This window comes from Haliaeetus leucocephalus, unplaced genomic scaffold, assembly GCF_000737465.1.
Source record: "Haliaeetus leucocephalus isolate CR32 unplaced genomic scaffold, Haliaeetus_leucocephalus-4.0 Scaffold92, whole genome shotgun sequence".
NCBI classification, from domain to species: domain Eukaryota; kingdom Metazoa; phylum Chordata; class Aves; order Accipitriformes; family Accipitridae; genus Haliaeetus; species Haliaeetus leucocephalus.
Genome location: NW_010972528.1, coordinates 3,769,263 through 3,785,534, shown reverse-complemented (window position 1 = coordinate 3,785,534; position 16,272 = coordinate 3,769,263). Strand labels below are relative to the sequence as shown.

The 16,272-nt window shown below is 38.0% G+C and overlaps 2 protein-coding genes across 3 annotated transcripts in view; one reads left to right on the top strand and one right to left on the bottom strand.

Moving 5' to 3' along the window:
• Positions 1-384, bottom strand: part of DDX28 (DEAD (Asp-Glu-Ala-Asp) box polypeptide 28) — a 1,829-nt gene extending 1,445 nt beyond the window's left edge. The window contains exon 1 of the mRNA XM_010585220.1: positions 31-384. Coding sequence (XP_010583522.1) covers positions 31-384 — 354 coding nt within the window. The remainder of the gene's footprint in view (positions 1-30) is intronic.
• A 72-nt stretch (positions 385-456) lies between these two features.
• DUS2 (dihydrouridine synthase 2) overlaps positions 457-16,272 on the top strand; it is a 28,515-nt gene continuing 12,699 nt past the window's right edge. For both annotated transcript variants that reach the window (XM_010584748.1, XM_010584741.1), the window contains exons 1-8: positions 457-491; positions 919-1,058; positions 4,687-4,732; positions 6,283-6,374; positions 7,272-7,315; positions 8,049-8,109; positions 10,889-10,936; positions 14,138-14,203. In XM_010584748.1, coding sequence (XP_010583050.1) covers positions 936-1,058; positions 4,687-4,732; positions 6,283-6,374; positions 7,272-7,315; positions 8,049-8,109; positions 10,889-10,936; positions 14,138-14,203 — 480 coding nt within the window. In that variant the 5' untranslated portion in view covers positions 457-491; positions 919-935. The remainder of the gene's footprint in view (positions 492-918; positions 1,059-4,686; positions 4,733-6,282; positions 6,375-7,271; positions 7,316-8,048; positions 8,110-10,888; positions 10,937-14,137; positions 14,204-16,272) is intronic.

Here is a 16,272-nt window from a genome sequence, read left to right as displayed (position 1 = left end):
CTCCGCGTCAGGCGGCGGCGGCGGCGGCGCCTGCAGGGCGGGAGCCGCCTCCTGCGAGGGCTCCAGCTGGAAGTAGTCCCCGCAGGCCTTCCTGTGCTTCCAGCCCGCCGACACTAGCTGCGGCCGCTCCCAGCGCCCCACCGTCTGCCAGCGGGGCTGGCTCAGCTCTGGCCGCCGGCTCCGCAGCAGCAGCTTCCCGGGCTGCGCCGCCGCCGCCGCCGCCTCCTTTTGCCCGCGCCGACGGCGCTGCGCGCCCCGCTGCAGGCGCAGCCGCAGGGCCCAGGGGACGCGCACCACGTTCGCGGGGGGTTCCGCGCCCGCCGCCAGCCGCCGCGGCAGCAGCAGCGGGAGGGGAGCCGCCATCCCGCCGCGGCTCAGCGCCATGGCGGCGTCTCACGTGGCGGCGGCGGCGCCGCCCGATGACGCCGTGAAGAGACGCTTCCCCCGGTTCTCCCCGCCCCCCGGAGCCGCGGCGGAGCCACGCGAGGAGGGTGAGTCCCACGGAGGGGGGGGGCCGGTACCTCAGGAGGCGGCGACGGCGGCCCCTTCACGTTCGCCCGTGCCGCGCCCCGCGGGAGCAAACGTAGCCCCGCGGGGCTGTGGCAGAGGCGGCCCGGCGCCCCTCGCTCAGGGGAAGGAGCCGGTGCGGCGGGGAGCGCCCCCCCCCGGGGCCGCCGGAGGCGCCCGACGCCTCAGGGCGCCGCTGAGCTCTCTCACGGCTCCACGCGAGTGGCGCCAGGGCCGCGGGAGCTGAGACGGCAGCGGTGGAGCAGCCGGCCTGCCAGCTACCAAGGGAACCCTGTCAGGTTTGGCAGGGTCACGCACTCCCCCAGCTCCCCCTTCCCGCCAAAGGAAAGTTCTGGGCGTTCACGGGTAGGAAACTCTTCCGTGGCTATGCCCCTTGATTTTCTCTTTCAGCTAGTACCGCAACAGGAATGACGGTGAACACGCCTCTGTGTTTTAGAGGAAAGAAGATCCTGGCTCCAATGGTGCGAGTGGGAACATTACCAATGCGTCTTCTTGCTCTGGACTATGGTGCTGATATCGTGTACTGTGAGGTATGAAGGATGAGCAGATGAGGCAGTCTTATCTGATAACATTATTATTAAGAAAAGTACAAATAGACTTTGTTTATTGTAGGACTTTTTCCTTTTATATATATTTTTCATTAGAAAAATGGGGGGAAAAAGAATCTCTATGGCTTAAGGCATTTCCCTTTCAGCAGTCCTCAAGTTATGGCAAAACCATATTTTAAGACTGTTCAGTAACTTCAATTCATTTAGACAAAACACTCACCATAACAATTTCCTCACATTCCATGGTGTTTTGGTTTTTCTTGCGTTTTTCTGGGGTTTTTTGTTTGTTTGGGTTTTTTTCTGGTTGTTTTTTTTGTTGTTTTTTTTTTTTTTTGAGTAGAGTCATAACATTGAAGGAAGTTTTAGGCTGACCTACCCTCTCACCCAGTTATTACTGCTGTGCTAACCCAGGGCATCCATATATACTCCTCACAGCACTGCTGTCCTTGTTGCTTAACCACTTTTCTTAAAGCCGCCTGAAGTTGAGACTCCAGTTTGGTGCAGATGTTATTGGTAGGACTGCTAGTCTTCACTATCCTTATCCTTGCAGTGCATCAGTATTCCCATTTTCCCCTTCAGTGCTATTATTAGCTCTTCTGAAATGTAGGCACTGTTACAAGTTACGTGACTCGGCCAAGATTTTAAAAAAAACATCCAAACAACGAAACAGTAAAGAGTTAAAAATAATGTAAACATGGCTTAAATACTGGCTTTCCTGGAGAATGTTTGATCTGTTACAATAGAACATACTGAAACAAACTGTCAGAATCAGTCATTTATGATGTTCTCCTGGAACCTTCACAGCCGTTCTCTTGCGAGTTAGCTCACTACCCTTTTTGGGGGAGATGAAAGGAAAGATTTGTTCTCAGAGAGACAATATGCTGTCTTTGTCTTGGCCACAGCTCACATTTTGTCTCTAGCTTCTAGAATTACAAATGGTATTTTATTAGATCGGCTCTGTGTGAAAGAGTAATTACTGCTGGATGATTCAATAAAAAAAATCTCAAAATTCAGTAGAATAGTTACCACTGTCTGTTGTAAAATTGGGAGTAATAAGGTGTTTTTCTTCTTTGACAAACAATAATTATCAGTTTCCCAGTTGATGAATTATGACCTCTCTGCTTTACATGGGATTAAGTGAGAATATTTTTTTTTTTCCTTCTCTGGGAGGCTAACTGTAGATCATGTATAGAGAAATCACAAGCATAGAGTTACAGAATCTAGAAGTCTTAAACGCTAAAGTGAGTCAGGCTTCAGACAGCCTTTGTACTTTTCCAGTATCCCTTATGCTTATTAGTAGTAGCAAAGAACCTTGTTACTGAGCAGCTACTGCATTTCATTAACCACAGGTTTGACAGGGCCATTGTACAGGAAATTAGTGGAAGGTAGTAATGTAGAAATTGTGTTGGTTTTTTTCTTTAAAAAAAAACCAAAACAACCAAAAACCACAACAAACCACATGCACAAATGTATTGCTTTGCTTACTGCTGAAGTCACAGGGTATGAGAAGGTATTTAATCCAGCGGTGTAAACTGTACAGCTAAAGCAGTTTGTCTTTCATGCACACTTTTTGCTCCAATTCCAGAGAAACAGTACCTCAAAAGAAGAGACCCTCAAACTTACTTAACAAGTTGCAGTATGTAACAAAACTTGTAGTGTGAAGGTTATTCTTACAGCTAAAAACATGTTGTAGTTTTCCTCATCTCACCTCAAAAATCAGGTCTTCTTCATTGGTTTTTCTTTTTTCCACATTGCTGTTGAGAAACAGTAGAGTTAATATGCCTTTGACATGGATTAGTGTTTGCAGTTAGATAGCTGTCTTAATGGGTTTTATCAGAAAAACTATGTAGGTTTTTCTTAAGAACTGACAAGTTAGTATAAAATAGAGTTGTTGTAGGCAGCTGTACTGCAGTTGTTTGGCAATGGAATGGCCTGGATAAGTGCAATTTGTAACTTCATTTCTGTATGGTAAAACTTCATTTTCTGATTTATCCTTTTGTTTTCCAATCCTTTCCCCCCAGCCCCCTTAACATTTTGGATCTCAAAGCTGTTTCAGAACTTAATGTGAACAGTACTTGATAAGGAGTATTAGTTAAAAACTTAAATTAAAAGCACTACTCATGAGACCTATGGTATACTGCAAACAGATTGAGATTAGCCTAATTTATTGCTTGTTTATCCCTTACCTATAAATCAGGAGGTCTTAAACCTTGTATTACTTGCTAAAGCAAAGAGTCTATAGTAGACTAAACCTCTTCAAGTAACTAACACAATAGTATGGTGGGTTTTTTTCTCTATTTATATAACAGTTGGAATAACAGTTGCATATTTATTTCGGTAGCTGCCGTGGTTTAACCCCAGCCAGCACCTAAGTACCAGGTAGCCGCTCACTCACTCTCCCTCTGCTGCCCCCAGTGGGATGGGGGAAAGAATTGGAAGAAAAAGAGAAACTCATGGGCTGAGATAAGAACAGTTTAATAGAACAGAAAGGAAGAAATAATAATGATAATAATAATAATAAAATGACAATAATAAAAGGATTGGAATATACAAGTGATGCACAATGCAATTGCTCACAGCCTGGTGCCCACTTTGTTCCTGAGCTGCAATTCCCCCCAGTAGCACTCCCCCCAGTTTATATACTGGGCATGAAGTCACATGGTATGCAATATCGCTTTGGCCAGTTTGGGTCAGCTGTCCTGGCTGTGTCCCCTCCCAACTTCTTGTGCCCCTCCAGCCTTCTTGCTGGCTGGGCATGAGAAGCTGAAAAATCCTTGACTTTAGACTAAACATTACTTGGCAACAACTGAAAACATCAGTGTGTTATCAACATTCTTCTCATACTGAACCCAAAACATAGCACTGTACCAGCTACTAGGAAGAAAATTAACTCTATCCCAGCTGAAACCAGGACAGCAGCTAATAAGTTATATTGGCTCAAGCTGTAGCCCTTTGTCAATTGAAGGTAGTCAGTTTGTCTTAAAGCTCACCTATAATCAAGTTGATGAGATGCATAAGAGAAAAAGACTCAAATGGTGTCCTTAAAAAATTGAACTGCATAAATCTGCAGTTAAGCTAATATATGTAGAAAAGCCATCAATTCTAGAAGAATGATGACTCTATGTTTGGTCTCCAGTAAAGGTCAACACAAAGACTAATTTTTTCTTTTAACAAATGTAGAGAACTGTTAAAACTCAGGGTTAGGATAAAGAAGTCTTAGAGCCTAATACTGCTGGTTTGTTCACCTGTGTGCTTGGCCAGTACAAATCTACATTAATTTTTGAGGTGGTCTGTTGCTATAACATTATCTTCCCCTTCCACTCTAGGTGGCTCGTTCTGCTTTGTTTCCAGCTTGCTAGATAGGTACTTAAACAAAATGGTTCTTCTAGAACTATGTAAACGTATAATATTCTTATGTTCATATGTTTGATTTGTATTTTGAAACTTCAATTAAGCATGTTGTATAGTTAAACTCTTGTTTTCATTTGCATTCTTTTTCTGTATTTGGTATCCCTAGGTAGATATTCTTATTTAATAAAATGGGAACTGTTTATAGCTGGGTAGTTTAAACACTTCAACTCACTGAGATATTTTTATTCTTTCTTCTCAGGAGCTGATTGATATAAAGATGCTGCAGTGTAAGAGGGTTATAAATGGCAAGTATAGCATTTCTTTTGTTAATATCTAAGCATTCTTTTTTCAAGTTAAGAGAAAAGATAATTATTTCTCTGAAGTAATTTTATAGTGATTACAATGAGGCATCAGGACATATAATCTCTCTAAACTGTGTCTAGGGACTTAAAATAAGCTTTTGAAGTACTACCTTCTTACACCTGTCTGCTGCTTTACAGTTTCAAACTTTCAGTTTCCCATCTTGAGGAATTTCAATAGTTCAGTTAGTGTCCCTCAGGAAAACCATAAATGTTTTTGGAGGATAGGGCTAATGTATTAGTAACTGACAGTTTTTTATTCTTTTTAGAGCTTTAATGCAAAGTCTTTCTGCACCATTGACTTAGTTTATTACAAGGATTTGATGAGGTTTCTGTTAAACAATTTGACAGAGGTCAGGCTACTGGCTGTGCAAGTATAGGCCTTCTAAAGTGAAATACTTTATAATTTTAGCTTCTGGAAGTATGTCTTTCTCTTTTTATCATGAAAAATGGGATTAGTGTTGGAAATCCATTACTAATATTTCAGCATTATGCTTCCTGGCAGCAGGTGAAAGAAACTAGTAGCTGGAATAGACAGGACATCAATGTTCCAGTGCATTATTGAAAATGTTAAAGCTTTTAGTTTTATGTGTGTTAAAAAGACAAATAATAAAATTGGAATTAACAGATAACACTCCTCAATTCTACATACTGGCTTCAGCCTCTCTACTGCCTTCATACGCTATTATAATAAAGAATAAACAGTAAGGAACTCTTGTTTTGATTTGGGGTTTTTTTTTGGTGGTGGTTTTTTTTTCCCCAGAAATGTTACATGTGTATGCGCTAATATGAAATCTAATTTCCTGAGCAAAACTACTAAATATTAGTTACAAAGCCTTTTAATTTTTCAAGAAAAGTTTGATAGTGTCCAGGAAACAAATTCATTTGGACTGCAGTAGAGACAGTTTCCAATCATAAGTCTTTATCAATGTTAGCTGTTTGTGACATTATAATATACACACCTTTTAGTCTACTTCAATAAGGAAGCAAGACATGCAAGATCTCACTGTTTATCGTTCTTTTATTAACTTGAGGTCCATAGGCTAGATCTGGCCTAACACGATTTTCACAGACCAATTCTTAAAAAGATATCTTTGAGACCTCCCCAGCTGAGTGGCATGAGAAACAGCTGTTTGTATGTCCCTGCTGGCGAATGGAAGTCCACTACAAATCTACCTTGCCCTCCTGCTCCTTCCTAAAAATAGTACCGTTATGTTCATTCTGGCTGATTCATCATTAGATTTGTTCTGGTGCTGATGCTTTCCCAAGAAACAGGCTGGGGAATGATTAGGGAGTACTATGGGAGGGAAACACTAACATGCAAGAAATGTACTGCAAGGACATTTAGGAGGTAGGGTGCCATTAGTTCTGCTGTTCATGGAAGACTTATTTGATAGCATTTCATTTATATACAAGTTACATAGTCAGATGAGTTCCTTTGTGATTACATTTGTATATAATTTTTGTCTGTTTTATCTGCTTCTCATTTCATATAGAAGTACTTGAAACCGTGGACTTCATTGCACCTAATGAAAGAGTTGTTTTCAGAACTTGTGAAAGGGAGAGGCACCATGTTGTCTTTCAAATGGTAAGAAACCAACCACAGGTACTCTTCTGATAACATAATTAAACAAGGTGGTGCTAGTAATATTAATCTAAGTCTAAAGCAGCTCTCTGTATTGCAGACTATCAATTTCTTGATGCTTCAGGCAGAAGTAGAGTTTCACACCAAATGTGTTGCAGAATTTCTAATCTGTTGTTACGCATGTGATCAAGATGCTACATTATAAGCTCTCCATACAGAAGTTTTCAGAAGACGTGATTAAGATGAATACTGTACTGTATGACAGCAGCTTCTTTTTGTAATAGGTATCTTTGATGTTTTTCTGAACATACAGATACCAAAAATAAATTATGCTGATGTTTGATCACGTGTTTAAGTCTTGTGCTGTCCAGTAAACAGTCTCACTGGAAAGACTGAAAAAATGGCATTGTTTAGTGTTAATAAGAGAGGATTAACCTGTGCGTTAACATTGCACAAATGGATTAAAGGCTGGTGGAGAGAAAAAGATAGTAATTTGCTCTTTTAGACCACTCTGTGTAGGACAAGAGATGATGGGAGTTGGAGGGAGGGAGAAGTGTGGACTGCATCAGATAGTAAAAAGACCTTTTTCAGTGGTAATGGTAGCCCTGGAATAGGCTGCTTGTAGAATTGTTATTAGTGGAGCTTCTTAAGAACATGATAAATAAATATCAAATGGTGATGGGCTAAGAACATTTGATACTACTGTAGGTTAAAAGGGTGGACAGACCTCTCCTCTTCAGTGGCTGAATCTACATGCTTTAGCTGTGCTGTGGATGGGTATCTGTTACTTTATACTAAGCATTAGGGCAAATATAGTTATACACGTGTGCAAGTGAGCACGTAATTTTTAATTAATTTGATGGTATTTTATAGTTATAAATCCTCTTGTTTTACCAACAGGGTTCAGCAGATGCTGAAAGAGCTCTGGCAGTAGCTAAGCTTGTGTAAGTCATCTTCTCTCACCGCCTTCCCACCATGGGTTTGTTTAGGGTTTTTTTGTAGAGAGGAATTATTGTGGAAGACAGTTTTTTATGATTGAGAGGATCAAGGTGGGTCTTGATAGGACCAAGAAAAGTTCTGTAGGACCTGCACAGTAAAGTACAGCATCTCAAAAGGCCAGTGGTATAGTGGTGTAACTGCAACTTCTATTTAAAATAATTCTTGCTCAGCAGCTGCATAAGTTCTATGCTGGTCTTGATGGATTTTTGCTAGTGCAGTGTGTCCTTGATCTCTCCAATATGAAATTTCCCTGGGTATTGCCCAGCTGCAAGTACAACCAATATGCCTGAAAATGTCTCCTACTGTCTGTGCTTTGAAACCCCCAATAATGTATTATGCAGAAATGAAAAGTGTGTTTCAGACCTTTTTAAAAGGTGTTTTTAAGCCTCCATTTTAAATAGATGGACGTTTCAATAGGACTTGCCTTAGTGACAGCTTTTGCACAACACTGGTCATTGAAACCTGTGGACAGACTGATCTTCAGACTGTTGTTAAAATAAATACGTGACTTATATAAGTGAGAAGCTAAAAATTCACAAGTTCAAATGAAAACTTAACCTTAAATTCTTATTTAAGCCTTAATGATGATAGAACAAGTTTCCTGGAAAGATGTCTATTTTCTGATTCTTGTTCTAATAAGCTGAAAAATATTTCAATTGTTTCTTTCTTCTCTTTCAGAGAGAGTGATGTAGCTGGTATTGATATCAACATGGGATGCCCAAAAGAATATTCTACTAAGGCAAGTGGACTTTGGTTACTTTTAAATAAGCTTTTTCTTTCTTAGAAGTGTGGAATACATGTTCAAGTTTTCTGGTTTGAACAAATTCAAGCAGTAAAATTTTCATGCAGATAAACTTGAGTTTATTTTTTTGCAATAAACAGAAGAGTCTTGAAGGTGTCATGGCCCTAATACAGTAAAATAACATACTCTATTAGAAATCTCCCTTAAGAATAGGTTTGGTCGTGTAATTAAACATACCATATCCTTAAGTGGGTAAGCATGTATGAAGTTTGTAAGCTCAGGTTAGCGTGGACTTGTACCACTGAGCAAGTGGTGATTGTATTTTCTGACAGGACAACCACTGAATATTGAGGAGAACGTAGTGAGGTTGTTAAATTGTATTATTGTACAAAGTTAACACTAAAACTATTTAGAATTCTGAAAACTCTGACAGGCTATGTCGTATGTTGCATTTAAAAGTAAATTCTGTAAGACAGGATAAAAGAAAGTGTTTAGTTTTGGGGGGGTGTCTGTTTTCCTGAGGTCACTAATTTGTTGAATGAGTGAAATATGTTCTGCTTAGCCTTAATAACAATAGGAATCACAGTTTGTCATCTGAGCAAGTAAACATTTGCAACGTAGCAATGCTGAGTTCAATTCTTGGTCAGTTTTAAGTGGGAGGAGGATGGATCAGTTAAAACTTGATTTTTTTTTAGTCAAGCACCTGTAATTCTAAACTAGTCCACTCTCTGTGGCTAAAACAGAGTAGTCAAACTGGTTGTTAGCACTGTTAAGCCAGTTACTGTATAGATAAAGTATCAGTAAATTAGACCATGGAGCTCCATTTTGATGTCAGATGTTCAGGCAGAATAGATAAGAGAAATTTTGCACTTATTGTCAAAGAAAAAGGAACTTCCCAACTTTAAAGACTTAAAACTTCATTCCAGGGAAGAAGCCTGGCTGTTGCATTTAAACTTTCTATCCTCTAGTCTTTGTAGCATTGGCATTTTTAGCATTTGGAGCAAGTTCTCTGTCATGTGAAGCTGTAAAGCTTCATCCTTTAAACAGAAAAAATAATATAACCACATAGGCAGTACTTTTACTTCCTAATTCTGTGTTACCCATCTTTACATCTGGAAGCTTTTTACTGATCTTTTACTAAAGCAAGAGCACAAATGTAAATGGTAACTTGAGATCTGCCTTAATTCCTAGTATCACCGTAAGCTTTTCTAGAACTTACATATTTTCTTTTGGCAAACCAAGTTGCCTGTGGACCAAGGAAGACTAATTTTTTTCCCTCTCCCCTTTCACAGTAGAAAAAAATACAATAAACTGTCACAGAATTCTAGCTGGCGCATAAATACATGGCTGATTGAAATGTGGTATCAGGTGCATGAAAGCAATGTTGTTAAAATGGGGAATAGTAAAGGCCAAAGCTGACCCTGCCAAACATACCCATACCTTGCATGATGTCATGACATTGTACAGACTCTAGTCCACATAAGTATATTGTCCTCCTTTCTCAGTTTTTCAGCCAAGAAAAAAGAATGCTTTGTCTAAATGGATTTATTTTCCATTAATGGAACATATCTTTTGATAAAACTACTTGAAAAGGGTTTATTTTAGATCACATTACCTTAAAGAAATAAAAGGACAGACTACATCATGGAGTTCTGGAACAGAAGAACCAAAGGGCCCTAATGACGGTACATAGAGCATGTAAGAGAGGGCTGATGTTTTTCCATCACAAAGATTGCTTTTCCTTTGGAGCATGTGAGGTGTGTAAGAATGCTGGACATCTTTCAGGTCTCTAATATCTTCGCTTTAACAGTTCATAGTGTTTCAGCCTGGGTCTGACAATGGTCAGTGTTGAAAGTACCCAGTGATGGTGCAAGAAAGGCATAGAATGGATCAATTTATGGGGGGATTTTCTGTTTCAGTACTACTTAGTTTTGTAGGTTGGCTTGCACTCTGAAGAATATAACTTAAATTATTCTAATATATTCCATCTAACTTGTGAATAATTTTACCCACATATATTTCTAGAGTTTTTCTGTTTTAATCCCATTAACTTTTTTGTTTCAATGAGAACTTATGAAGATGACATTCTTTTGAACTCAAATTTTAATTTCCCCTGTTCTGGAGTCTTTTGATTTATGTATTTAGATTCTGTTGTTTCTGAACTTCCTCTGTTTTTCTGCTTTTGAGATAAAGTGGTATTACCAAGGAACTGTAGTCATGTTGAGGACATGTCATTAAATTCATAATGGTCTGATGATGTTTCCAGTAATGTTTTTTTTAGCCTTTATTACTTTCTTCTGTATCATAACTAATTACAAGGGAGACTTTTTTATTCTTCCACAGAATCATAATTAATAACAAAACACCAAAACATCCACCCTGTATTAGTGTGAAAGATCAAAAATTCAAATGCTGGTGAATCGTTATTTTCCGACAGTAGTTTGGGTCAAAAATGTTCATACAATTTTGAAGTTATTTCTTACGTCTGCCTGTTGGCCTCTAGATCTATATATGCAGATGAAATAGTGCAGAAAGAACAGCTAAAATATTAAATTGTTAAAGTGTTCATAATTTGTGTTCAATACAGCCACTTAATTTGTCTTAGCCTGTTTTTCTAAATGTGGTGTGTAGACAGAAACTACTGACATTAAGACCTCTCAAATGTGATGTGTAATTTCTTTTTTTTCTTACTTTTGCTGTGGTCTGCTGTTAGGCAAAATAATTGAGTTGAAAAACATGTTTGCCTAGTGTGTAACAGTTTCTGTATATTTCCCAGGGAGGTATGGGAGCAGCACTGCTATCTGATCCTGACAAAATTGAGTCTGTAAGTATCACCTTGTGGGTTTTGAACTGCCTTGGAAAGTATTATGTACTGTGCTCTACTGGAAGCAGGATTGAATGCACAGAAGACAAATTTGTAAAAGCTAGAGTGGAATAGTGAGTTTTGAATGCTGGAATTAAGGTTATGGATAAATAATCCTGATTTAGTTCTCCTTGTCATTGTCTGGACTATAAAATTGCTACATTCTTCCTTTTCAGCTTAAAAACTTTCACAATGTGGTGCTATATTTGCAGAGGGAGGAGTTTTATGTGCAGATGTATCTAAATCTGCATAAAACCCTATGTGAACTGGTATGAAAAAATATATTTAAAAGATATATATACATCTATCTATATGCAATATAGATAGATATGTAATATGTTTTTTTAATATATATTTATTTTTTTTTCCCAAGGACTTCTAAGCTTCCGGAGATTAAACAGAGTTCAGATGTTGCTCTGGGTTTCCAGGAACATACTTAGCATATAATTCTTTTATTTTCTTTCTGTTTAAAGGCCTGATTCTTCATAGTTCAGATGAGTTGACTGTGAACTTTGTCTTGCTTCTCCTTAGCTTTTAGTTGTTCACTCTATCCTCCTTCAGAGTTCCTGAGGGCAATTCTAGTTTACAGTTCACCTCTCAGTAATAACTGAATCATGGTACACAGTGGCGAATAGTTCAAGGTAGTTATTCTGTATTTCTTGTACTATCAAAAGTATGCAGATCTGGACAAAACAAAAATACCAAAAGCATTGCTCTGCCTTTTTTCATGTGGCTTTTGAGTGCATTTTTTTTTAAGGATTCTTTGTTGTAGGTCAGTCTTTTGAAGAGACCAGACTCTTTTCACTTATCTTCATGACTCTTTCTGAATGATAGCTAGTGTCTTCTGATCGCTGCAGTTCATGCCTTTTCCTTCTGTCTAAAATGGATATTGAGTCAGTCTTTTAAGTTCTTCCTCTTACTGTGATAACACCATTCAGCTTTGTAGGCTAGTAGGACTTAACACAGTTTCAACAAGCTGATCTATTGCTTAGTTACTATTCTTTGTAAGATCAGACATGAAAACAGGTTGTTCTGCGTCATTTATTTCATTCTCTGAGGACATGCCATTAGAAGGGCATGTCATCAAAGATATAACCCTGATAGAGTGTTAGCGTTTTGCCAAATGTAAGAATCTCTTAGTGTCAAGAGCCACATTGTTAAGCTGTACAAACTGACTATTCAGCAACTGGAAGCATTATTAATTGTGCCAAAGCAAGAGTTTAAATGGAATAGACTGGACCTATTACTCTCTCTTTCATGATGAAAAAAGCAAAAGTACAAGTGATCCAGTCTTGATCTCAAAACATTTTTAGAGAAGGTTGGTATCAGTCTTGTTTTTTTCAAAAGAGAAAGCAGAATCGGTTAAGTGTGGCAGAAAGTCAGCTAACAATACAGGCAACAGAACTGGAACCACAGGCCTGTGTGGTAGTCCATGAATTAGGTAAGGTGGGTGGTACCATCCAGAATTAAACTGTAATTTATGAAGCATGAGGTGACAAAGGCTGAAAGAAAAAAAAAATCAGGAGTGGAGTATTTAGTAGGCTAAGAGTAAATCGGGCAAAAATATTTCTCGCAGGAATGAGAGACAGTTGTGAATATGATTGTTAGCAGCTTCCCTTCCCTTCTACAACCATTACGTTTTGGTTTGACCTTCAGAAGAACAGGAAACTTGATGTTCAAAAGTTTGGAATTGTTCTTTTCAGTTTAAGATATTAATAGGTAGCAAAATCGTAGGCATGGAAATTACTCTTAGCCAAATGCAAAGGGATAACTAAACTCATAGCCTGCAAAAGACATCTGTAATTACAGCTCCAAATCAAGCTTTTCATATGATTAAAAAGTGTAGGGTTTGGTTCTCACATTGGAATCCTTAATGAGGCTGACACTGAAAACTTAGAAGATTTGCTGATGATGCTATTGTAAGAAAAATATTACAGTGATGATGTTTGGAAAATGATGTCGCTTTAGTTTGATTTATATGCAAAAAAATAATAGAAATTAAAAATACTGAAGAAAGGGGGTTTTTAGATCATTTTTGTGGATCCTACTGTTTTATTCGAGAGAACACTACTGAGGAAAGATTTGAGTAGACAGTGCAAGGTGACACTAATTACTTGCCAGCTGTTCTAAGTGTAAGAACTTGTGGGTGCTAGCTGTAACAGCTCATTTCTGTATTGGGAACCTATTAAGTGCAGTAACATTAAACAAAATTCAAGTTTCATAGTATACACAACTCTGAAAGAAATAATTTACCTGTAGTTCCATCCATTTTTTATACAAGGAATAATATGCATGATAATATCTCAAAAAACAGTTGAAAAACATGTATTTTTCTATAATAGTCAGGATCAGCTGGTTTCCACTCTTTTATTTAGAGAGCTATTGGATTTCTGGTACTACTTACTGTATAGTTGTACAGTGATTTAAACATGTATAGGCCATTATATGGACCTTTTAAGTATGGTCTGTTGGACTTAAATTTAGCCTGTGAAAAGGAGATTCTTTCCATAGCTCAGTTCTTACATGGTTAAACTAACAACTGCTCATTTGTCTGCTTATTGTGAGTTTGTTTTAATGAATAAAATGTGCTCTGTGTTAAGCATGGAATTCAGTTTATGATTTTTGTTTTCTTTTAGAAGATTCAGTAATGTTGCTTGATATTGCTGTCTCGTTTCCATTTTGAAGGCCATCTTCTCTTTAAAAAGAAATCTCTTTTTAGGGAATACTTACATTTTAGTTTTCATAAGAAACCGACAACTCGAATATAAGACTGTGAAAACAGTTGCATGAAAATGAAAAACTTTTGCACTTTATTTTGAAATTATCAAAGTTTACTGGTTACTTCATATTAAAAACAGTGTTGAAACTCCAGCGGCAGTTAATTGCTCTGTATAAATCCAGTTAAAATCAAAAAAGAAGTGGAAATAAAAGTGGCTTAGTCTATAAATAGTTTTGTATATCTTCAGATAAAATTATATACTTAATTACAGACTGCATGTGTCTATCTAGCATGTAAGATTCTTTATAGAGGAACAGTAACGAGTCTTACATTGTTCTGATTTCTTTATATTTTCAAGAGAGAAAGGAGGAGAGCTTTATTAATGTCACTGTTGTGATCATGGGGTTTTTTTGTTTTTTTTTTGTTTTTTTTTTGTTTTCCAGATACTGACTACCCTTGTTAAAGGAATTTGTAAACCAGTAACCTGCAAAATCCGCATTTTGCCCTCAGTAAGAACATAAATCATTATGCTAAAGTCTTTAGTCGTTGTTTATTTCTGTGATTTAAAATCAATTAGAATATATGGCATTCTAGTATATTGGCATTTTAAACCTCTTATTATGAAACAGCACTTGGAATTATAATTTCTGTTTGAGATGCTGTCATGATCTAAAGGGTTGTCTGACCTATGGGTGTATAGAGATCATGATTGTGGGTTCGTTGGATTCCGTGATACACAAAGACACAGCGGCTTTTATCCTCTAAATTTCTCAACTTTAATACAGATTACCACAAATACCACAAAAATCACCATAGCAAATATACCTATGATTAATAAAGTTATAAATATATCTATCTCAAGCTATTGCAAATTATTGGTAGCAACAGTCAATAGTATAACAGCAATGATTAATACGGCAGAAGTCAATTATAGCAACAATCAATAAGAGCAACAACCAAGTAGGTATATACTACTACAAGTTACTACAAACTTATCACTAGTGAAGCAAACTTATCACTAGTGAAGCAAACTTATCAATAATATAACAGCAGATACACTTATGATAGATTACTTACATGCATATATATATATATATATATATATAAAAAATGTATGTTTCCTATATCAAGTACATTAGACAGATCCCGGAAGGGGACCCAACCATCCCAGAAGTAGGAAGATGAACTGAACCAACCCCAAAAGCAGGCCCAGAGGGGGACCAATAAAATAACAGACAGATACTCACTCCAAAGATGATCTGTGTCATGGAGTTTGGAGTCAGCCAGGTATCCCTGGCAAGAGTCCAAGATCTTGTAGAAAGTTTGTGCAGAGAGTTCAACCTGTTTAGGAAAAGGGAAAGTATGTGCAGTATGGGAAGTTCTCCGAGAGAGAGAAGCTCCATTATGGATAAAAATTAAGTCATTTTTAGGTCATAGAGACACAAGAGGGCGTAAGACATCACCCCTCGAGCAGCCAGTATATGCTGTTAATTCCTGTTTTTCACCTGGGGCAGCCAACAGATGATTGTTTTCTGTTCTTTCAGAACAATTTTTATTTTTTCCAGACTGTTTTCCTGTTATTGCAGTTAGAACAGCCAATAGCAGTTACAGATTCTTTCTTTCTTAGGGTGTTTTCCCCTTTTTCCAGACTATTTTTTACCTTTTCAGATGATAAGCTGCTGATACGGTTCCTTGGTTTGCACTTATCGGTGGTATCTCAGGATGTCTCTGGTTTCTAGGGACCCAGTTGCACTTAGCAGGGGTGCTTCTGGTTCACAGGCCTAGTTCCCAGGTTAATGGTTTTTAGGCTGGCAGGCATTTTCTCTCTCAGCATTTTTCAGAAGATATTTTCTTCTGTTCAGTAATTTTCCCCTTCCAACCAGGTTGCCTTTCTGGCTGCTCACATCAGATGCCAAACCTCGTTTCTCCTCTCTAATTTAAAAAATCAAGAAAATACTAGACATTATCTGTCTAGACACAGTTTTATTCCATTGAACTGCAAATGCAGATACTTCTATAAAAAAGTGTTTTAGTCCTGTTTATTGTAACCCATTGAGTAAATCCCAAAGCTTTTGCTGGTGGATAAGTATTAAATGAAAATAAAAAGGAAAAATGTGCTCTTTTATTTTAGAAGACAACTGCCAAATGTGGAATTGACTGAGAGTAATATGTGTACATAAGCACAGTGCAATAAACTTTGAATTTCTTGATAGTCTGCTTGAAGTTTAAACTTCTAGAGGGGAAGACCAAGCCCTAATGTTACTTCTCCAACTTCCAACATTCATGTTAACAATGAAGATTTTATTAATGAAATTGTGTTTACAAGATAAACTGCCTGTGCTCTATAAACTACTCATATTCTACAATGCAAGGAAATATTGCATTACTTGATTTCTGATTTACTGTATGTGCTATGACAGCAATAAATACTACAAATGATACCCGAATTAAAAACAACTTCTACAGCCTTTTTAGAAACTCTTTGATAGATTGAAGCACTGAACTTGCTAGCTTATACAAAGAGGCCATAATCTTCCTTCTCAGTAGCAACATCTTCATTGCAATTAGAATTACTTTT